Source organism: Bos indicus, chromosome 5 (genome assembly GCF_029378745.1).
Source record: "Bos indicus isolate NIAB-ARS_2022 breed Sahiwal x Tharparkar chromosome 5, NIAB-ARS_B.indTharparkar_mat_pri_1.0, whole genome shotgun sequence".
NCBI classification, from domain to species: Eukaryota; Metazoa; Chordata; class Mammalia; order Artiodactyla; family Bovidae; genus Bos; species Bos indicus.
Window position 1 is genome coordinate 26,533,483 of NC_091764.1, and position 23,463 is coordinate 26,556,945.

At 38.2% G+C, this 23,463-nt stretch overlaps 1 protein-coding gene across 5 annotated transcripts in view; it reads left to right on the forward strand.

Moving 5' to 3' along the window:
• Positions 1-23,463, forward strand: part of LOC109559027 (cyclic AMP-dependent transcription factor ATF-7) — a 95,248-nt gene that overhangs the window by 10,564 nt on the left and 61,221 nt on the right. For 3 of the 5 annotated variants that reach the window (XM_019960418.2, XM_019960419.2, XM_070789005.1), the window contains exon 2: positions 5,398-5,466. The exons of 1 other annotated variant lie outside the window; for it this stretch is intronic. In XM_019960418.2, coding sequence (XP_019815977.1) covers positions 5,419-5,466 — 48 coding nt within the window. In that variant the 5' untranslated portion in view covers positions 5,398-5,418. Of the gene's footprint in view, positions 1-496; positions 2,837-5,397; positions 5,467-23,463 lie in introns of those variants that run through there. One more of the 5 variants, XM_070789004.1, reaches the window with a different exon arrangement.

Below are 23,463 nucleotides of genomic sequence, written 5' to 3' on the forward strand. Positions count from 1 at the left end.
CTGCTGTCTATGTGGTCGCACAGAGTCGGACACGACTGAAGTAACTTAGCAGCAGTAGCAGCATACTTGAATACTGACTTCAAATTAAATTAATAAACATTTATTGAACATCAACTGTGTTAAGAAAGAAAGGGCTTCCAGAAGTTTTAAACTGAATCTCTATATTCTGCCCCATTTTCCTTCTGGTCACAGATAATACAGCCATTTCCTTTTTATGTATGAAACTAAAGTAGTCCACTCCTTGTTACTAACACATTACCACTGCATCTTTTATAGCAATTATCTATTAATGTGAAATTATTTTTAACTTGTATTTGTTTCATCTTTGTAGACTCTTAAGTAAGCACTATGAGGGCAGATATCTTGTCTGACTCATTGAGTTTTGGAGCCTAGAGTGTGTGTTAGGTGCTGAATAAAGGTGTTCAGTGAATTAATCAACTTTTTAATTTAAAAAGTAAATTTATATATTAATAATATATTTTATTATTAATATATAATTATATATTAATATATAAATTTACTTTTTGATCCCAAAGATGAATCTTAGTTATTAGTTTCATACATCTCTTTGTCAAATATTTTACCAAGACCTAACCATCTCTATTGTGCCCATGTATATATATTCTGGAATTGCTAGCAAAATAATTTGATAAATGATCTTAAGGAATAGGAGAAATAATAAGAGATCTAATATGTACACTGATCAACCTCTGACTAATTGAACTTGTAAATTAAGCCATCATTCTTATCTTAACTTGGCACGTTTCATGCTAGTTAATAGGATTCTTTGCCTGGCCAAACTTTAGTCAGGCTCCTGAACCTTCTTTTAGGCCCATCTCCCTTGTAAAATTGAATTTTAGCAAGAACCTTGCTAAGTCAGTTTACCAAGAACCCCCTCCCCCTCAAAATCTGTTCACGCTCATATCTGATCAGGTTCTTCATCCTCTACCATCCCTCAGGTGATGTCTGATCACCCTGGCTTGTCTTCAGGAAGAATCTTGTTAGGTTAGTTTAACCAGACTCTTCCTTATCCCTTATGTCTCCTCTTGGTAATTTTCTAGTCACTGACCCCCACCCTATACCTTGGCTATAAATTCCCACTCACTGATGGTATATTTAAAACTGAGCCCAGTTATGTACTGAAGTCTCTTAGCTTCTGTTGCAATGCTCCTAAATAAAATCTGTTTTTTACTGCTTAACTGTCTGGTGGTTTAGTCACTAAGTCGTGTCTGACTCTTGCGACCCCATGGACTGTAGCCTGCCAGGCTCCTCTGTCCATGGGATTTTCCAGGCAAGAATACTGGAGTGCGTTGCCATTTCCTTCTCCAGAGGATCTTCCCGACCCAGGAGTCGAACCCAGATCTGCATTGCAAGCAGAATCTTACCTGCTGAGCTACAAGGGAAGCCCTGACTACTGTCTAGTTCTGGTTTTTTTTTTTTCACACAGATGAAAGATTGTTTTTTTGCAAAGGACTATTGTCTTTATTTTTATGTCTACTTTGCCTGGCACTTAGTAGTTTCTTAGTAATGTTTTTGAAAATGCATGATAGTTAGTCTGAACCCCTTCTAGATTTTCATGAATCTTTGATGTTTATGTTGTATATGCCCTTCTCATTTTTTTGTACTTAGGAATATCTGCTTTTTGTTATTAGGAACCTAAAACAGGCGCTTGGGTGTGTTGGTACGTGGCTTTTATTCCTTACCATGGCTTTTATTGCTTACCTAAAGTTGGGTTTTCTTATTAACATCAGTTGGTTACTAAAGAAATGATCATATTACCACCAGTTCCAGAGAAATGACTTTGTAGACCTCAGTGACAGACTCCATCCTCATTCTATTTAAAAAAAGAACAGATAGATATACATATGTATACTTATGTATATACATTTTATATACATTTTAGGGTATATTTCTGGCTCTGACAAAATTATATAAGAAAGATTCTATTAAATGACCCCAGTCATTAAAAATCATTCTCTAAACCTAGGGTTTTCTTCACTTTTCTCTCTGTCAGCATTCAAATAACTTTCTCTCTTTTAAGTGAATACCAGTTCTCATCATTCATGCATTCTGGTGAATCTGAGGGTGTGAGCTTTTATCTTGGCCCCTAGGACAGCTCTTTTTTGCATCTTTGTTTTCCTGTTTTGAGATCTCCATTGAGAGCATTTCACTTTTCCTTGGAAATGTTTCTAAATATGTGTATCCTCTCTCTGTTATTTATTGCTTAGTTCTGTAAAATGCTTGAGTTTCATCCTGAAGAATAGATTGAGAAACAGACCACAGACTTGAGTGCCATGCCTGGACACGTGATCTACTTGTCAAGCAGTACAGTTACAGATGGGCTGTGAGTTAAATTCTAGTGAATGACAGCATCATTATTCAAGATTTCACCTTTTGTCTCAGTCTTTGTACTACAGAAATGTGTTGCTATTTGTTTTTTGAGAAGGCATCAGTTTGACCTTTCATAATTAGAGATTTAAGTATCAAAGAGGAATAAGCAATCGCATTCTTTATGTGCAGCAGTTGATACAGCAGATTGGGAATGAAAGAAATTTTTTAACGGATGCTAACTGGAAATTCTTTTTTAAGTGGGGAGACAGATCATTATTGTAGTTAAATATTTCTAAGAGATATCACTTTGAAGCTAAAAGCAAGAATGATGGAAATGAAAGAAGGCAAGAGACTGAGGGAATGAATTGTAGGGGGATTTCCCTGGCAGTCCAGTGGTTAGACTCCATGCTTTTCCAATGCAGGCGGCATTGGTTTGATCCTTGGTCAGGAACTAAGATCCCACATGCGTTGTGTTGCAGCCCAAAAAGAAGAAGGAGAATTGTAGGTATGTAAAAGAGAGGGCCTTCTTCCTCCCATTGTGGTCTCCCTTTGGTGAAAATGGCAAACAAAAGCCAGCAAATGGGAAGGAAGCAGGAAATCCTAGATAGTGACTGTCAAATTTGAGTATTTAAGAGGTGTAAGAATGCTTGCTTCTGTTACATTTTAATGCTTTTCCCCCAAACTTATTTTGCCCTTTTCCCCACTTTTAGAAAATCATAGTTTTTCATCTCTATTTTTTAGTAAGGGTGCAATGAAATAAAATTTGAAAACCATATATTGTGATGTGACTGTGCAAAATCAAAAATTTTGAATTTTGTGGTTTGAGGAAAACCATTCCAGTACTGTCCCATTCCTCAGCCAAGACCCGTTTTTCCCTCTAAATCGGTAGAAAACTGAGAAAACTTAGCCTCCAAAAACAACCGAGGTAAAAAATTAGGAATCCTGTCTGGTTCTTTATATTATATCTATTCTAGACCTTGTAGCTTGCTTCCTGGTTAAAAATATGTTAGAGGATCTTGTTGGAATAAAATTCTCATTTAGTGATTATATTAGGAAAGCAGGTTCTGGGACTAGGAAGTAGAATTATCTCTAGCAGGGCAGTTGTTAGGATTTTTCCGGAGATAATTGCTTTCCAGAAATGTTCTGAGTTTTCAGCCATAGTGGCATTGGTCTTTGCATTTATTTACTGTTATATATTGATATTTGTATTTATTTTTTGCACTATGATGTAGTTATAGAAAGTGCTAAAAAATCATGATGTATTTAAAATAAACAAACAAACCAGAAAACCCCCTTGTCCTGGGGCTATGTGAAGAATAAAGCTCTCATTTTCCCAGTACCCAGTCATCAGCTTGAACTGGCCTCTCCCAGGAACAGAATTTATTGAAGCAATTTATCCTGGCTAAATGTGAGATAAATCTGTGTACACCTATGTACATACAGGCTCTCTTCCATTACAGCAGTGCTGCAGCATCAGTTTCCTTCATAGTTAGACCCTGTTCTATCACACTGAAGGATTACTAAGAAGCCCTTTCTATTTTATGGGCATCCCACAATTTTAAACACCGATTAGTTGTGGAATTACTGATCAGACTACCAGAAATACGGGCATCCAACCCCAGAGTGAGTCTTAACAGAGTAGGAGAGATGTTTCCACTCCCATCTGAGTTTTAAGCATGTTTTTAAGTTTCTGATTGTCGGATTCCATCTAGCACTTTAATATTTTATTTTGATGTAGACCTGACTGAGGTTAACCTGACATTTTGGTTTATCTTCAAGATAAAAATTCAAAGTTTGGCTACAGTTCTGAAATCGTTTCTAGGCATATTCAGATTGTAGTTCTTCTCTTTCATCTTCCCTTGTTCTTGTTCTTTCATACAGCTTTCACTCTTGTAGAAGGATGTTTGAAAATGTCCTTTAGGGGTTTTATTTTAAAAGACTATTTTTGTGACCCTCCCTTTTTTCTGTTTTACTCCTTCAAAATATGGTACATCTTTTAGGGATATTTTTACTATGATTTACATTTCTAATCTATTCATCTCCACTTCTATTTTTATTCCTAGTTAGGATGTGAGAAATTTCCCCCAACACATACATTTGGAATTATTGTTCTTTGACAAAGAATTTTGATCAACATTTCAAGAATTTAGCTTCAATAATTAAAAAACAGCAACAGTATAAACCCTGTTAATTCTTCAGAGAAACAGAGAGGATGGATGGTGATGCCTTTTAGTGCCATTTCTTTTATCCCCTGCAGCAGCTCACATCTGTTGGCTGCAACGGAGCAGCCCAAGAACTCTGGCCGAGAGCAGCACAAACAGCCGGAACATATTCACCCAGTAAACCCCCAAAGAGTCGACATTTGTTTTATTGCTGCTTTTAAAAACCTAGCCATAAATAGAATCAGGGGGGAAGGGCACCGATATTTCTCCATTTGCCACAGATGATTGGTGGGGGGAGAAGGAGGCTCCCCGTAGGGAGAGAAAGGTTTTATTTTTATTTTTTTATTAATGAAAATCATTTCCCATGTAGCCCAATAGGATGGGTGCTTTGTTTTCTTTGGCAATAATCTGGGATAAACAGCCCTTGCCAACAGTCTCATAGTTTATACACCAGGGAGCCAGATTATGGCCCTGTAAAATGGAGCACCCCTCCTATAATCCCTTAATTAATTAAATGACAAATTTTGGTCTTCTCTAGTTCAGAAATATGGCTTCCGCATCAAGCGTTCAGTGGATTTATTGACGTAGGGAACTACACTGGTTGTAATTCAGCAGACTGGAGAAGTGTGTTATATACTATAGCAGAAAGAGGGAAAATAGCAAAAGGTTTGAAATTCCTTTACTCTTCAGGTCTACATTTTTCTAATTAAAAGTTTCAATTGAGGCACAGTAGATCATATGCCACCTGTCTAATGGGTCTCCCCAAAGTAGCCTGTGTTTACAGCTTTGATAGACAGCATTCTTGGAACACCTGTTTCTGGGCTTGATATTTTTGAAGCACTTTTTTTTTTTTTTAACTCCAGCGTATTTAACATAACTTTTCCCCCTACCTCCCCCTCCTCAGCTCCGCTCTGCTCTATGAAATATGGGAGACGACAGACCGTTTGTGTGCAATGCCCCGGGCTGTGGACAGGTACGTTTACAATATACTTTATTGAGAATGTCTCGTTGTGAATCAAAGTGGCTGTTTTATCACTAAGGCAAAGAGTTTAAAGCCGGTGTTTTACGTGATCACTGGAGGTAATCAGATCAGAGGATTTGCAGTGTGTAAATCCAAGTTATGAGGAAGGGTAGGCACTCTACTGTAATGAAATCTGCCTTGCTCTCTTTCATATTGTTATTCTGCTGGTGTTTGTTTCCCAGTACACTGTGTTTAGGAATACATGTTGCTCTTGCACCCTTTCTAAAGCTGTTTATATAAATACAAAGCAAGTTTAGAAGTATCTTCTTTTTAGCCTTCATGAATATAAAAGTCTATTCAACATATTTGGATAAGTAGCTGAAAATGCACCCATTCATTGTGAACCTCTATTTGGCAGAGCCTATTTTGGATTTTGTAAATAAGAAAAAAATAGTTTCTTTTGTTTGTTGACCCAGAAACTCATTGTTAGCAGCTAAGGCAAATACCTGTCCAGGAAAGACAAATCCAACACAGAACCCAAGCTCTCACAGCAACATATAAACACAGGATTTCTCAGCCATTTTCCCTGTCTGATGCCGTTAGATGCCTCCTGTGTGTTAGCTGCCGTGTCATGGTTTATGTGAATATCATTATATATCAAACAGTTTTTCATCATGTACTTTTTAAATAATTTTGTTGAAACTGCCTTTTTTTTTTTCATTTTTTTATTCAATACCTTCTTAACTCTTATTCCTAGACCCTCCCCTTCTGCCATGTTCCATAAAGGATGAAGAAAGGAATACAAAGAAAGTCTTACCAAGAAAGTTTTATTTCCCTCATGAGTTGATTTTCTGGAGCCTGAAGGGTTGAATTTCTGTTCAGTTAGGAATATGTCCAGAGTTTCCCTGGTAGCTAGATTATAAAGAATCTGCCTGCAGTGCAGGAGACCCGGGTTCAATCCCTGGGTCGGGAAGATCCCCTGGAGAAGGAAATGGCAACCCACTCCAGTATTCTTGCCTGGTGAATCCCATGGATGGAGGAGCCTGGTGGGCTACAGTTCATGGGGTCACAGAGTCAGACACGACTGAGCGACTAACACACACACACACAGGAATATGTCATGTGACTGTCCAGTGACACTTACAGGTAGTATGTGAGATTGCAGACTAGTTCTATTAAACATTGTAAATACTTTAGAGAAGTATAAAAAGAAAAGAGTTAAGTTCCAGAGATTCCTAAGAATTAGAATATGAGAGTGGGATGGGGTGGATTGATAACAAGAAACAGTCAGAAGGGTGATTCCAGATTCCAATAAATGCTAAAAATTTCATAAAAGACTAAGAAAACCCAATATACTCTTGAGTATTTATCATTGTAAGGTTTATATAGATATATATAATTTTTTTTCAATAGAAGCCACTTGGAAAATTAGAGTAAATTTGTTTCACTTTTCAGATGGCCTTATTGAAGTACACACCTAAATTTGATTTATCCAAATTTTTGTGTGTGAATTTGTTGGTAATTGTACTTACTGTGACTCCCATGATTGAAACCTGGTACCTTTTTTTTTTTCAATACTTCTCTCACTTTAAGAGTCTGCACTTTTGATGAAAAGATTTTTCTTCACTGACTGTTTAAGCTGCTCAGTGCCCCCACTTAGATGTTGTATGCTTAGACTACCCAGACAAGGACTTAAATAAATAAAAATGGAAGATAAAAATAAAGGAATACATAGGAAGAGCATCTCTTAAACTCTCTAAGAAAGAAAATATAGCAGTAGGGTTTCTTCAGGCTGTCTCATCAGAAAAAAGTAGTTTTCACTGAGATTTGTGAGATCCCAGAAGGGTTTTGTTTTTGTTTTGCATTATTTTTGAACTAGAGGTAGGAAAACAGAGACTCTTTACTTTAGTTCTTTCTTGTGTTGTTGGGTTCTGTTTACCATAAGCCTTTTCCTTCTCTTACTCCTCCTTCCCATTTCTGAAATTGTTTGTTGGTATTTGGGTTATTAGGATTCCTGTAACCTCTGGCATAGGTTCTGAAGGCTTTTTTTTCCCCTCAGTGAATGTCGAACTGAGGGAGATTGCTACCTTCTTTTGGATTCGAGTTACTTGTTTCATAGAAAAAAAAGATAAAAAGCTGTAACTTAAGGCTTTGGGGTAGCGTGATTCATCCTTTACCTCCTTTGCATGTCCAAAGCCTTATAATCATGTGAGACTGCAGTTCTTTAGTTATGTTTAGTCTCCTTTCAAGTTTCCCCCAATATCTAGTAATAACTCTAGAGAGGTCTCTATAAGATTTACTGTGATTACTTTATGTTATATAAAATAGTGAAAATCTGGCAGAGAAGATAAATTTGGTAAAGTGAACTACCCTTGGCTTGTTGTTCCAGCTTCCTTATATGCCCTGAAAACGGTTTCATTCTGGAGCCTCCTTGAGGCCTTCAAGTCTATTTATAATCGATCATCATTGATTCAAAGTCGTTACTCCAGAAATGGAAGAATAATAAAAAGGTTATATAAGTCCCAGGAGAGGTAATAAGGACCATGGTAATTTACGCAAGGCATGTTTACTACTCAGCAACCATAGAAACCTCAAAAATCAGTGGCTTCTACCAGTTAGAGGAAGCAGGAATGAAAGCAAATTATATTTCAAGAGATCTATGCATAAAGCAAAACCTGTAGGAATCTTGTAATTATTTACATATTTGTTCTCTGCCCAGGTTTTACCCTGTATACCCCTAAACTCAGAAATCATCTTACACTTTAATATTAAGGGGAGGTGAAAGGAAAATTCACCTAAAATAGACTAGCGGATTATGCTGTCCACCATATAATCAAAACCACCGGGCCTTCAATGGATACGTAAACATGTTTTGGTTGCTAGGTCTTTAATGGCTGTTATTTTTGGATTCTGTTCATGATCCACTTCCCAACAGTAAGTCTGATGTGACACAGCTGAGTTCTAAATACGCTACATGTACTTTTTAAAAAAAGATGGTTGCTGAAGGTTGTGTTCTTTGCATTCTTATCTGAAAAGACAGGTGATCGGGTTTTCTGAGCTCTCTTATTCCTCTTCTCCTGTAGTCTCTGTTTCCCCTGAGCCCTCATCACCCTCAGGAAGAGGAACTTGGGGAAAGTAATATCCCTGCTAATATCTCTGTCTGGAATGTGGTAACAGTAATAGTTAGTAGAACTGCCTTTAGAGAATGGGTTAGTGTTGTTAAGGCAACAGAGCCCCAGATACTACTCTGTGGTAAACGGCTGGTTGAATTTGAGGTGTATGGGTCTTAGAAATGTTTATAAGATAGCATCTATTTAAAAATTCTGTAACTGTAAATAGCTTTGCCTCTGTGTTATTAAAATAATAGGAATACAGTTTGATTCTAAATCTAGGAAGTCATACGTTTTTAAAGCTTTGAGGGGCACTTTTACTTGAAAGTGGATTATAAAATTGTTCTTATTGCATGTGGAAGCAGGAAAAATTACTACTGTGTCTGTGTCAGTAATCTTGAATTTGAGGTGTTACTTCACGTGGATACGGTTAGATAACCTAACCTTTTGGATACTTTCTGTCCACGACTTTTTTTTTTCTTTCCCATGGCTGTGGGATTTTAGTTCCCCAACCAGAGATTGAACTTGGGCTCTTGGCACTGAAAGAACGGAGTCCTAACCACTGGATGCCAGGTAGTTCCTAGTCCGATTTTTTTACCAAGTGTCAACAATTTCTATATTCCTATACCTCCCTCTCAGGCACATGGCACTGGTTTGCAGTACAAATTATGCAGATTTAAGTAGCCTTTCCGGTTACCATAATCAAGTCTTTGAGCTGGTTGTATAAGCTTTTTACTTAGAATGTCTATTTCCTTAAGAACAGGAACACATTTCCTCTGAGAAGTTACTATTAATGGACAATTAGTATCATCCCATTATTAGCCATTGAGAAAGGTTTCTATCATAACCACTCAGTATCAATTTTGTCCTTTAAAGGAAAAATGCTTTGATTGTTTCTCTGTCAGTTGTGACCCTGAGGAGCTGTATTTTTTTTCCCCCTTGAGGATATCTACTACCAGATCTTTTCTTCTCCCAGAGAACATTTAGGTACAGGTTGAGATTCTGTTCATATCTTTCTGAGACATGAAATGTATAACTAGCTCATAGACCTCCAGGGCTTGCTTTCCCTTCCTGAGGCCAAGGGTAGCAGTAGAGCCTTAGTTGTGGTGGGATGGAGGGCTGCTTCTTTACCTCCTTATCTTGTCGTATAATAGGAATAATGTTTATGGTGCTGTAGTCCTGGCTTCACTTGGCATTTAACCAACCTCCAGTGCTGTTTATTGCTTTGTATCCTCTGCCTCCATGAACATTATCCCTTAAATCTCTATTGCTTTGTAATATATGAGGCAACAAATAGCTTCTATGATTGGTTAAATGCTGGCATGCTACAAAGGTGTGTATTTTATTGCCTATATAACCCACATCTATAGAGATTATTCCTGTTATCCCAGCCCTCCCATTAAGTGGGCCCTACTGGTACTATGGGACTCTGGATTTTTAATTCTGTCCCTTTGGCAAGTTTTCCTATTAACTGGCATTGGCACAAAAGAAAAGCAGGGAAGAATGACTGGTGCTGTTACTAATTCTTTATGTTAGAGGAGCATCTTGAATTAGAGAATAATATAGGAAAAAATGGCTCTGGTACATAAATACCATTTGTGGTGATATGTGCTATCTTTACATGCTTCGACAGGTGAGGACGGTTTCAGGCAAACAAATAAGCCTTTTTTTCTCACCCCCTGCCAAGAGTTTAAAAAAATTCAAATTTTTATTTAATAATTCATATTTCATTCAATAATTCATCCAGTTCCCATCTGGTAAGAGTGCCTGCATGCTGTCAGGCTGCTGAAAATACACTGCATTATACACAATTAGGCCAAATGCTAACCTTGTTTTTTGTAATAATATGTTGATTTTGCAGTAACTTTCAGTCCACTCTGAGAATGCTGCAGTTTTATGTAATCTTGTAATAGAAGTAGACCACTGTTATACATAGTAAAGAAGAAAACTGGGACTGGGATGAAAAAAATGTAGACATGTTAAGAGCAAGAAATTAAACCCTAGTTTTTTCATGTCAGATCTGGCACTCTTGACACTTGCCCTTAGAAACAAGTGGTTGGTTATTTTAGTTTTTTGTGTTGTATTTGTTATTATGTTACTAAGAGCATAGTAGGTTAAAAGCATCCCTGTTCCAGTGTGCCAAAAAGAGAGACTGTTGTATGAACCTAATTGGAGCTATATTCAAGAAATTAAGGTGAAAATTTTCAGTTACTCACTCTTGTTTTTCCTTGGATATGACTTAATATTTGGAATGGGAGCCCAGAAACTGTTCTCTGAATATTCCTGGTGGAAAAAAATCCTCTATCTTTGCATCTCAGTTCATCCGTAGTCAGGAGAAGGGGCTCTTTCCTAGTCCCTTCTTTTACAAACTGCTGAGTTTATATACTGCCTTCTAGATCGGAGAGCCTGTCTTTCATTCATCCCTCTTTTGCCACCCCTGCAAAACCACATACGTATTGCTAGGCTGTTAACTTACAAGATATTGTCAGCATTATATAGAATTCTTCATTCTTTTATCAAATACCCCTCCAGCTAATGAGGCAGATTGAAGAACAGTCAGTGTGCTCCCTCTGTCTGGTTAGCATGTTTCTTTAATGCAGATTGACTTGCTCAGCAGTTGCATTTTGTCTGAAACCCTTGTTAAGGCCTACCCGGTATGTGGATTCATAACACATCTGTGTGTACATCTACAGTGCTGTATAAATAATAATAAGTAATCACCAGATGGCCTATAACTGCTCCTCTGGACCCGCTGGGTCTCTTGAAGCTGTTAGGAGAGTCTTCTGGCATTTTGCTGGAGAAAACTTGTCATAGATTTATTTCTAAAAAAATTCAAACTCACAACTGGGTGTTTAGGACTAGCTATTGCTGTCTGTGTTGTAAATATTTAACAGGCTTTGTACAATGACAAGTAAAAGCGCCATTACTAACCACGCACAGTGGCTGTGGAGCTCTTCTTCCCTCCCAGCCATTTAGAAAGGAAACAAAATGCTGATAAATTGTGCATTATGAACAAGGTGCAAGAGATGTTCTTTGAATGCTTTTTCATAGGAGAAGAAAGAGAACTTCAGTGTTCTGCTCAAAGGGTGTAACTGGGCAAACTTAAGCTTTTTAACTTTATGCTGGTGACTTAAATGAAACAAAATGCCCCTTTTAAATTGGACTTTATAATACAAGAAAAGCCCCTTCAGCTGAAGTTTGGTCATGGCCAGGTTTCAGTCTTAATTGTCTTTATAACTAAGTGATAAATCCCTTTGAAAAAGTTATAGTTGCAAGTGTTAGTAAATGCTTAGCATTTAGCTAAAATTTTAGACTTTGGGTTATGGCTAAAATTTAAGGCATATGTTGTTTGTCCATATTATTTATAGAGCAAAACATTTTAATTTTTATCCTCTTCGTTTTTCTAAAAAGGGTTATGTATTTTGTTTGGGGGAACATATTCTGGTTTAGCCTGCTTATAATTTTCTATTCTATATCTTGTCATTACTAGTCTCCTTCCTCCAGTATCTGTTCTAGGGTCCTTGCTCAGTACAATAATGCATGTTTTTGAAAACCAAAATAAAACTAATTACCTCTAAACATTAATGTTTTTAACCTTGTCTTACCATAAGGTAACATAAAAAAGGTTTTTTTAAAATTGGGTATCTTTTAACTCTTCAGCTTAATTTTCTTTTGTCTATTTAACCACAGAGGGAAGTCCTATAAATTATCACACGTGGCTGTTACATCCCAGTTAGGATATATAGAAAGCTTTTCTCTTTTAAAAATCTCATCTCGAAGAAGTGACATACAAATTGTGAGTGAGAAATGCTGCTATCAATAGTTTATTGTAGATAGATTTTGCTTTTTAAGTCTTCACATAAAATTATCAGGTTAAGGAAAGGATTTCAAGAAGGAAAGCATCATGGAGAAAAGATGGAAGTTTGGGGATTTATCTCTTAGTGTTTTTACTTTCAAGTTTATTTGTGCAGTGAAACATGCTACCTAAGATTGTGCTTTGGTAAGAATCTGGACTATTTGCAATTGTCATGTGAAAGTACAGAGGGAATGAGAATGAACTTTGTGAAATTAGCCCATTCCCAGTCTGGCACGCCATGTGCCCTGTGTGGCTGCCGATTCTGCTGGCAGATTGAAGAGCTGAACCAACTTCTGCTCTAAAGACTAAAATTGCCAGCCATCATTCCAGCTTTTAAATCTTCTTGTTCCCATTGATGATGTCAGAATTGGGACACACCTGGTCCTGTCTTTAGATCCCAGGTGAAATTTGCAATTCCTTGGATTGGAAGGAGAGAGTTCTTCCTTTTTTGCCTTTGAAAAACTTAAGGAGCTCTGCAAGGAAAGTCAGCAGAATAAATGTGCAGCTTTGCTGTGTCCTTTGAGTCATTGTAGAAAGCTGAATACTCTGTTCGGCATTCAGCAGATTGGCTGTCAGTGTTGCAGCTCTGCTTATCAAATACATAATCTCTCTGAGAGCCGTTTATGTTATTCCGGAGAGAATCATCCAATGGCAAAAGGAACACCTCTTTTCTCCTCCCAAGGGTCAGATCCTCTTTCTATACTGGTCAATTACCCCTTGATTTTTCCTGAAAAATACCTCAAGCTACTATAAAGATTGGCACCAGCACAGGCTGCAGACTCAGTTACAGTGACGAGCTCTGATTTCTTAGCCACAGGGAGAGACATCAGGGTGACACTCATAAGTATGCCAGAGGCTTAATGGTGGTGGTTTTTCTGCTGAGTATCTCAGTCCTCTGTATAAGCTTGGCTTCTCTTCTCTCTCTCTGAGGGAGATAACATTTGCTTTAGTGTTTTGCACACCAGTCACTATGAAAGTGCTGCAAGAGTTGTCTTTCTCAAGTCTCTTCCTTGTCTTTAGTTATTGTCCTCTCCAGTTTGAAATCAGCCCTATAGTCTTAATTTTTTTATGTTTTTGCCTTCCTCTTTTACTGCTTATCTTGGCTCTTATTAGCCATTGTACCTGACAGGGATTATTAACCAATGTTTCCTCTAATTAAGAAAAATAAATAGGCTTTATTTTTTTAGAGCAGTTTTATATTTACAGAAAAATTGAGAAGAGAGTAAGCATATACCCCCACCTTGTTCCACCCCCAGCTTTCCACATCTTGTATTAGTGGGGTAGATTTGTTACAACTAATGAGCCAATATTGATACATTCTTATTTAACCAAAGTTCAGAGTTTACATTAGGGTTTTGACAAATATATAATAACATGTATCTTCCATTTACCATGTCAAATAGAATAGTTTCACTGCCCTAAAAAACCCGTTATTCCACCTATTGATCCACTACCCCATCTCAGACTCTGCTAATTACTGATTGTTTTACTGTCTTCATGTCAAAGTGAAAATGTGTAAGTGTTAGTCACTCAGCCCTGTCTTACTCTTTCGAACCCCATGGACTGTAGCCCGCCAAGCTCCTCTGTCCGTGGAGTTCTCCAGCAGGTATATTGGAGGGGTAGCCTTTCGCTTCTCCAGGTGATCTTCCCAGCCCAGGGATCGAACCCAGGTCATCTGCATTGCAGGCAGACTCTTTACCGTCTAAGCCCAGAATATCGTATAGAATCACGCCTTCCTCTGATTTTTTTTTTTTTTTTGAAGTCGTGAGCAGATAACCATATAATTTGGAATAGCTGGGAAATGGAGGAGAGAAGATTAAGCCATGTCAAGTCATAGCTCTGAGGTCTTTCTCAAAGTACAAGAATCAAATCTAGGGAGCTTTACATGGCCAGCTGTACTGGGAGTCTCTCTGATGTTCAAGACTTGGCTTGCCTGGTGACATATTTACTGATTCTACGTATTGGGAACAAGAACTGGATGAACGCTGAATGGACTGTTTGGGGAGTCAAAGTATTAGGGCTGGGCAAGGTGAGAGGAAGTAAAACCTATGATTCCTTTTCATTTGTTGAAGCTGAGAGCAATAAAGTCTCTCCTCTCCCATTGGCAGCCTTATTTGTGATTGAAAAAAATCAGTGTAAATAAACTCCTGTACTTTTAAATTAATTATTCATGTAAGTAAATATTATTTTAAAAAATGGGAGCTGACAATCACACTTAGTTTAACAAACACAGTTGTAATATTGGCTACATAAAGTAATAAAGTGAAAGTCACTAAGTCGTGTCCGACTCTTTGTGACCCCATAGACTATACAGTCCATGGAATTCTCCAGGCCAGAATACTGGAGTGGGTAGCCTTTCCCTTCTCCAGGGGTACCCAACCCAGGGATCAAACCTAGGTCTCCCACATTGCAGGCGGATTCTTTTACCAGCTGAGCCAGAAGGGAAGCCCACATAAGGTAATAGATGTTTTTATTTGGGTTAAGGTTTAGTAGATGAGAACTGGCTTCCGTGGTGGTGCTAGTGGTAAAGAACTCGCCTGCCAATTCAGGAAATATAAGAGATGTGGGTTCAATCCCTGCGTCAGGGAGATCCCCTGGATTAGGAAATGGCAACCCACTCCAGTATTCTTCCCTAGAAAATCCCATGGACAGAGGAACCCAACCAGCTACAGTCCATGGGGCCACAAAGAGTCACAAAGACACGACAGAGCAGATGAGAACTGGCTTAGGAGGAATGGCCCCTGAGCAAAGGAGACGTGGCAACTTATGAGGATGTCAAAAACAAACAGATTTACTTGTTAGCTTTGTTTGGGCTATCTTGACTTCCTTCTGCTAGATACTAGTTGAGAAGTAAAAATTGTGTGTGGGGGATGTGGGGGGGTCATGATGCATGGCTTGCAGAGTCTTAGTTCCTCAACCAGGGATTGAACCCTGGCCCCAGCAATGATAGCACCAAGTCCTAGCCACTGGACTGCCAGGGAATTCCCAAGAAGTATAAATCTTAAGGCTTCCCTGGTGGCCTTAGTCGATAAAGAATCTGCCTGCAATGCTGGAGACCTGGGTTTGATCCTTGGGCTGGGAAGATCCGTTGGAGAAGAAAATGGCAACCCACTCCAGTATTCTTGCCTGAAAAATCCCATGGACAAAGGAGCCTGGCAGGCTATAGTCCATGGAGTTGCAAGGAGTTGGACACGACTTAGCGACTAAACCACCACCACCATAAATTTTAAGGGCACCAATAAACATTAGAAACAACTTAATTCTTTTTTGATAGAGACATTTCCTGCTTGTCCTGGTTTGGAAATTTTATTTCTTATTACTGCTACTGCTACTGCTAAGTCACTTCAGTCATGTCCGACTCTGTGTGACCCCATAGATGGCAGCCCACCAGGCTCCCCTGTCCCTGGGATTCTCCAGGCAAGAACACTGGAGTGGGTTGCCATTTCCTTCTCCAATGCATGAAAGTGAAAAGTGAAAGGGAAGTCACCTAGTCGTGTCTGACTCTTAGTGATCCCATGGACTGCAGCCTACCAGGCTCCTCCGTCCATGGGATTTTCCAGGCGAGAGTACTGGAGTGGGCTGCCATTGCCTTATTTATTTTGGCTGTGCCTCCAGGCTTGCAGGATGTTAATTCCCTGACCAGGAATTGAACCTGTGTCCTTGGCAGGGAAAGCGTGGAATCCTAACCACTGGACCACTAGGGAATTCCCATGGACATTTTAGATTGATAAAATATGGGAGAAATGGAGTGACATGATTTCTTTAGTTCTGGGATTCAAGTTTCCTGTCACTTAGAATGTTAACTCCATAGTATTAGGTAAGATCTCTTTTCATAGAGATACTAACTCTTTACCTTTTAGATTTGGCTATATATGAGATTCATTCTTGGCCTCTGCTGCTGCTGCTAAGTTGCTTCAGTCGTGTCCGACTCTGTGCGACCCCATAGACAGCAGCCCAGCAGGCTCCCCCGTCCCTGGGATTCTCCAGGCAAGAACACTGGAGTGGGTTGCCATTGCCTTCTCCAATGCATGAAAGTGAAAAGTGAAAGTGAAGTCACTCAGTCCGACTCCTAGCGACCCCATGAACTGCAGCCCACCATGCTCCTCCATCCATGGGACTTGCCAGGCAAGAGTACTGGAGTGGGGTGCCATTGCCCTCTCTGATTCTTGGCCTCAGTACTTACTTAATTTGCTTACTTGTTGAACTGAGATGACTTAATGGTAAAAATGAACACTAACCTAGGGTAGGCTCTATAGAATAATGTTTAGAGTTAACATCAGTTAGTGCAGACCAACATTGTATGTATGCATACATACATCTACAACTTAGAGGAAATATTGTGTTTATATAATGTACAGGAATTATGTGGAGATCATATGGGGGAAATGGGAGAGAAGAAAAGCAAAGAAAATGGTTTAACTTTATCCATGTCTAATAACAGCAGAATAATAATAACTAAAGCTAACTGAGCTCTTACATACTGTGCAGAAGTAGTTTACAGATATTATTTTATTTAGCCTAGAAATCCCCTGAGGGACAGTATAATATTATCTTCATTTTACAATACAGAGGAGAAAATTAAGGCTCAGAGAGGTTAAATAACTTGTACAAGGTCATATAGTACTTTGTGATGGACCTATAAGGCCAGACAGACTTCAGACCACTTTTTCTAGGGTAAATTGCTGCCTTATTCTTTCCCATAAACATGTAAATATGCACACCTAGCACAGAACAAGAAAAGAAGTGGTGGGGTTTTTTGCACTGCTCCAAATGCAGTCTCTTAAGTTTAAGTCCTAGCTGTAGTTTGTTACTGATCTAGACAGACATCTGGCTGCCATACCAGAGAGAGCTGGATCAACAGCTGAGCTCTGCCTGTATGAAGAGATAAGAGTTCTTACTAAAATGAAGAGCCATCTCTGCAACTGCCACAGCCTTATTAATCTGCATTTTTTTATCTGCCTGGGAATGCTGCTGAGATGTATCTAACTCTCTGTGAGGCAAACAGCCACTGTTTAGTAGCAGGGGCATGATTTTAGGATGGGCAAGAAAACCAATTCTTGACTAACCAGAAATGTAGATAGAACTAGAAAACTGTGACCTAAAAACCATAGCTTCAGCCTTCCCCACTAATAGGCCCAAAGATACACTGTGGTGTCATCTTTGTGAATCGTAGACTTAGTCACTTCCTGTTTTATATTCCCTTCTTTCCCTTCTTAGTTTTATGGCTGTAAGATGCAGAGGATGGTATCTGGGTGTCTTGCTTTATATAGTGCCATGTAGCAGTGGGGCTTTTGTTATTGTGGCTGTAATACTGATTGGTAGCAAGAGGAAACATGACTAAGGTGGAATTACAGTTTGATTTGGAGTGTATTACCAGTGTAGTATCAGTCAGTAAAGAATCTGCCTGCAGTACCGGAGACCCGGGTTCGAACCCTGGGTTGGGAAGATCCCCTGGAGAAGGAAATGGCAACCCACTCCAGTGTCCTTGCCTGGAAAATCACATGGACAATGGAGCCTGGCGGGCTGCAGTCCTGGGGTCGCCAAGAGTCGGGCACGACTGAGCGACTAATACTTACTTGCCAGTGTAGCGAGATATGTGATCTGCCTAGTGGTTGATAGCGCATTTATTTTCTGACTTTCTGGAGGTATGATTGCATGGAAGGTCTTAACTTGTTGACTAATAGAATTCGTCTCCACTCAGATCTCACATTCTTTCCTTCTTTGACTTCGTAACACTTCCATGGATCTACTTTTTCCTTTTCTCTTATGAACTGTGGTGTGTTGATGCAGTGGACATTTTATCATTGGAAGTGGAATCACATAACCAAGTAGATACATGGAAATATTTATGTGAAATAATTTGTGATTTAAAAAATACGTACATGAACACATAAAGGATCAAAAGAGATTGGAGAGTCTTATCAGATCAGATCAGATCAGTCGCTCAGTCGTGTCCGACTCTATAGTTGATGTTTTTAGCAAAGGTATTCTTTGTATGTTTGGTCTGAATATCTTCATCCTTTACTGGAAAGTTGCTTAAAATGTACATTTCCTTCTTGATTCTGATAGTGATTCATTATATAACTGTGGACTGTGTGAAACTAATTCTACATTCAGCTGCAGGATATGTCTGACTGGAGTCTTTTCTTTTCTACCTCTGACAATGAAGTCAAATTCTTGGCTTCAGAGCTGAGAAAGCCTTCCTTATTGGGCAAGGTCACAAACTATCAAAATGATAACTCTGGATGTCCAGAGATCTCATTTGTTTATTTTGTTGGATACCTCTGACAATGCACACACAAGTTGTGTGCATGTGTGTGTGTGTGTGTGTGTGTCTGTCTGTCTGTCTCCTGCCAAGAGTTTCTGTAAAATTGTAAATACAAAGGAGAGGTGATTCAGAGCAACAACCTATCAAACAGAAACTGCACACTTGGCTCCTAAGAGGTTATCAGGTAGACAGTGACAGCTTAGCAGGATAGATGATTTTTTTTTTTTAAAGAAAAAGGCCCTACATTTTAATGCTAACCTCAGTTACCTCCTTTTTGTATCTCCGTTCTTAAGCTTACTGACGAAAACAACAACAGCAACAAAAATCTTTCACTGCCATAGGTTATTTGACTCAAGTGAAGAGAGTTGTTGAGATTGTTTTAAAGATCTGTTGTGGTGTGTAGGTGGAGATAACTGTATAATACCAGAGTGGGCAAATAATATTACAGACATTTGTCAGTTAAGTGAGCATCATTTTTTTTTTTTTTTACATGGTGGCAATCTGTGTGCATTAATTTTTTTCACTGTGTTAACGTTTATTCAGTTTCAGGTATTTCTTGGGATTAAGGAAGAGACTGCAGTCCACTTAAACGGTGTTGAAAGGGAACAGTAAAAGTAGTTACTCTAAAATTTTCTGGGGTCTAGATGTCTACATATGTTCTCTAAGGCATCATGTTAGATTCAGTAATTTGCCTATTCCCTCTTCAGTCTTTCTTTTCCTCCCTTTTAATTTTTACCTAGATAATTGCAAAAGTGAAAAGGGGAGACTATTTCATCATTCTTTTAATTTTACTTTATATGCATTTAAAGCTACAGCCAGACAGGGCTTCTTGGAGGCTTGTACTTTCAGTTATGCATGTGACTGCTCAGAGGAGAGAGTTGTGTGCAGCACTATGTATGAGCACGTATAGCAGCTCATGGCAGAGCAGTGGTTAAAGGTTTGAACATATTGTACCTTGCAGTCCTAAGGGAGGCATTTTGCTCCTCCGTAGACAATAATCGGCTTGTCAGAGTCGAATGGCTTTTTGTTTTTTCTTTATCTAGTAAAATGCAGTGGGCTAAGCCTTTCTGGGAAGCAATTTCTTCCTCCACCACATGGACAGAAGGTCGTGGATGCTGTCTCTGAAACAAAGGGGAAGTGGTGATAGAAAAATCAGTGGCTAGGGCATAATTAGATTGGAGCTCTGTCACAGATACAACAATTCTTGTTTGAAAGCTGGACTTTCTGCTATACCATGCTTTTCTGTCTTCACATTTGAAATACAAGCAATGAGTATTCATTCTACTTCAGGCTTAATTTTTCAGGCTCTTTTCTAAGCACTCTGAGAATAAACTTGGAACAATTTACTTTTCTTGGTGGTTTCCAAAAATGTTTAAGATTGCTTTCCAGCAAAATTGAGAGGACGGTACAGCGATTCCCCATATACTCCCTGCTTCCCTACAGACGTAGCCTTTCCTGTGGTCAGCACGCCCCACCAGAGTGGCATATTTGTTTCAACTAATGAACCTCCACTGACACGCCATAATCACCCAAAGTCCACAGCTCACCTAAGAGTTCACTCTTGTTGGTGTGCATCTGATGGGTTTGGAAAATATATAATGACATATAGTCATCATTATATTATCACACAGAATAGTTTCACTGCCATAAAAATCCTCTGTGCTCCACCTATTCATTTTCCCCTCATCCCCCCCACCACGCCAAGCAACCACTGTCTTTTTGCTGTCTCCATAGCTGTGCCTTTTCCAAAAAGCCACATAGCTGGAATCATATAGTATGTAGGTTTTTTCAGATTGCCATCTTTTACTTAAAATGCTTAAGATTCCTTCATGTCTTTCCATGGCTTGGTACCTCAATTCTTTTTAGCAATGAGTAATATTCCTTTGTCTGGATGTACCACAGTTTATTTATCCATTAACCTACTGAAGGATATCTTGGTTGCTTCCAAGTCATGGCAGTTGTGAATAAAGCTGCTGTAAAAATCCATGTGCAGGTTTTTGTGTGGACGTAAGTTTTCAAGAGACTGCCAAATTGTCTTCCAAAGTGACTCTGTCCCTTTTCATTCCCACCAGCAATGAATGAGAGTTCCTTTTGCGTCACACCCTTGTCAGTATTTGGTGTTGTCAGTGATCCAGATTTGGGCCAGTAATATAGATGTGTGGTGGTATACGCTTGTTGTTTTAATTTGCATTTCGCTGATGTCATACGATGTGCAGCATCTCTTTATAGGTTTTTTGTTTGCTATCTGTATATCTTTGGTGAGATGTCTGTTAAGGTCTTTGGCCTGTTTTTTAATTTGGTTGTTTGTTTCCTTATTGTTGAGTTTTTGTTTGTTTGTTTTTTGCTGCACTGAGCAGCATGTGAGATCTTAGTTCCCCAACCAGAGATCAAACCCACACCCCCTGCAGTGGAAGTGCAGAGTCCTAACCACTGGGCCAATAGGGAAGCCCCATCCTTATTGTTGAGATTTAAGAGTTCTATATGTATGATAGCAGTCCTTTATCAAATGTGTCTTTTGCAAATACTTTCTCTCAGCTGAAGCTTTCCTTCTCATTCTCTTGACATTGTTTTTCACAGAACACAAGTTTTTATTTAACAAAGTCCAACTTATCAATTATTCCTTTCATTGATCATGCCTTTGATGTTACCTCTAAAGTCATTGCCAAACCCAAGATTATACTAGGTTTTTTCCTATGGTATCTTTTGGGAGTTTTATAGTTTTGTGTTTCACATTTATGTTTATGATCCATTCTGAATTAGTTTGCAAAAGGTTTTAAAGTCTGTGTCTATATTCACTTTTTTGCTTATGGATTTCAAGTTGTTGAAAAGCACTATTTCAGAACTATTTGTTGAAAAGATTATCGTATTGCTTTTGCTCTTTTTTTAAATGAGGTGTAATTGGCATATAACATTATATTAGTTTTAGGTGTACAGCATAATGATTTGATATTTACATATACTGTAAAATGATCACCATAGTAAATCTAGTTAACATCCATCACCTTACATAATTACAGAATTTTTTCCCTTGTGATGAAAACTTTCTGTCTTAGCTACTTTCAAATATGTAATATATTAACTGTAGTCACCATACTGTACATTCAATCCCCATGATTTATTTATAACTGGAAATTTGTGCCTTTTGACCCCCTTCCCCTCTTGGACCCCCTTCACCCCCCATCTCTGGTAACTACCAATTTGTTCTCTGTAAGTTTGGTGGGGTTTTGTTTTGTTTTAAGATTCCATATATGATTGGCTCTCTGTATCCATAGATATGGAATAGTGTTGTTCAGTATCTTTTCATGTATCAGTTGGCCATCTGTATGTCTTCTTTGGAAAAATATTCAGATCCTCTGCCATTTTTAATTGAATTGTGTGAGGTTTTGCTATTGAACTGTATGAGTTGTTTATATATTTTGGATATTAACTCCTTATCAGATATATGTTTTGCAAATATTTTCTCTTATTCAGTAGGTTGTCTTTTCATTTTGTTGATTTTCTTTGTTGTGCAGAAGCTTCTTAGTTTGTTGTATTCTCACTTGTTTTTGTTTTTGCTGCCTTTGCTTTTGGTGTCAGATTCAAAAAACAGTCAGCAGTATGGATGGCAAGGAGCTTATTGCCTCTTATTTTTTCCTTAAAGAGTTTTATGGTTTCAGGTCTTACATTCAAGTTTTTAATCCATTTTGAATTTTAATATTTGTATTTGGTATTAGATAGTGGTCCAGTGTTTACTCCTTTGCACGTGACTGTCCAGTTTTCCAAACACTGTTTTTTGAGGAGACTCCCCTTTCTCCCATTATATAGTCTTGTCATAAATTAGCAATATATGCATGGGTTTATCTTGGGCTCTCTTTCATTGATATGTATGTTGGTTTTTATGCCAGTATCATACAGTTTTGATTACTATAGCTTTGTGATATAGTTTGAAATCAAGGAGCATGATGCCTCCAGGTTTGTTCTTTCTCAAGATTTCATTGACTATTTGGATTCTTTTGTGCTTCCATACACATTTTAGGGTTGTTCTTTTTGTAAGAAATGCCATTAGAATTTTGGTAAGGATTGCACTGAACCTGTATATTGCTTTGGATAGTATGGGCATTTTAACAATATTAATTCTTCCAGTCCATGAACTGATTATCTTTCCGTTTATTTGTGTCTTCTTTAGTTTCTTTTGTCAGTGTCTTAAGAGTTTTCAGTGTACAGGCCTTTCACTTTTGTGGTGATATTTATTCTTGGGTATTTTATTCTTTTTGATGCAATTATAAATGGTATTGTTTTCTTAATTTTTCTTTATGATAGTTCATTATTAGTGTGTAGAAATACAACATTTTTTGTATATTGATTTTATATCCTCAGCCTTTGCTGAATTCACTTTAAGAATTTTTTGGTGGTCTTTAGGGTTTTCTATGTATCATCTGCAAATAATGACAGTTTTACTTCTTCCTTTCCAATTTGGATTACTTGTATTTCTTTTTCTTGCCTAACTGTTGTAGCTAGGACTTCCAATACTGTGTTGAATAAAAATGGTAAATGTGGTGTTTTGTTTTGTTCCCGATCTTAGAGGAAAACGTCAGCTTTTCATTGTTCAGTATGATGTTATGGGCTTGTCATGTGTGACCTTTATTACACTGAGGTATGTTCCCTCTATACCACTTTGTTGAGAATTTTTATCATAACTAATGTTGAACTTTGTCATATGTTTTCTGCATCTAGTGAGATGATGGAATACTTTTTATCCTTCATTTGGTAAATGTGGTATATCACACTGATTGGTG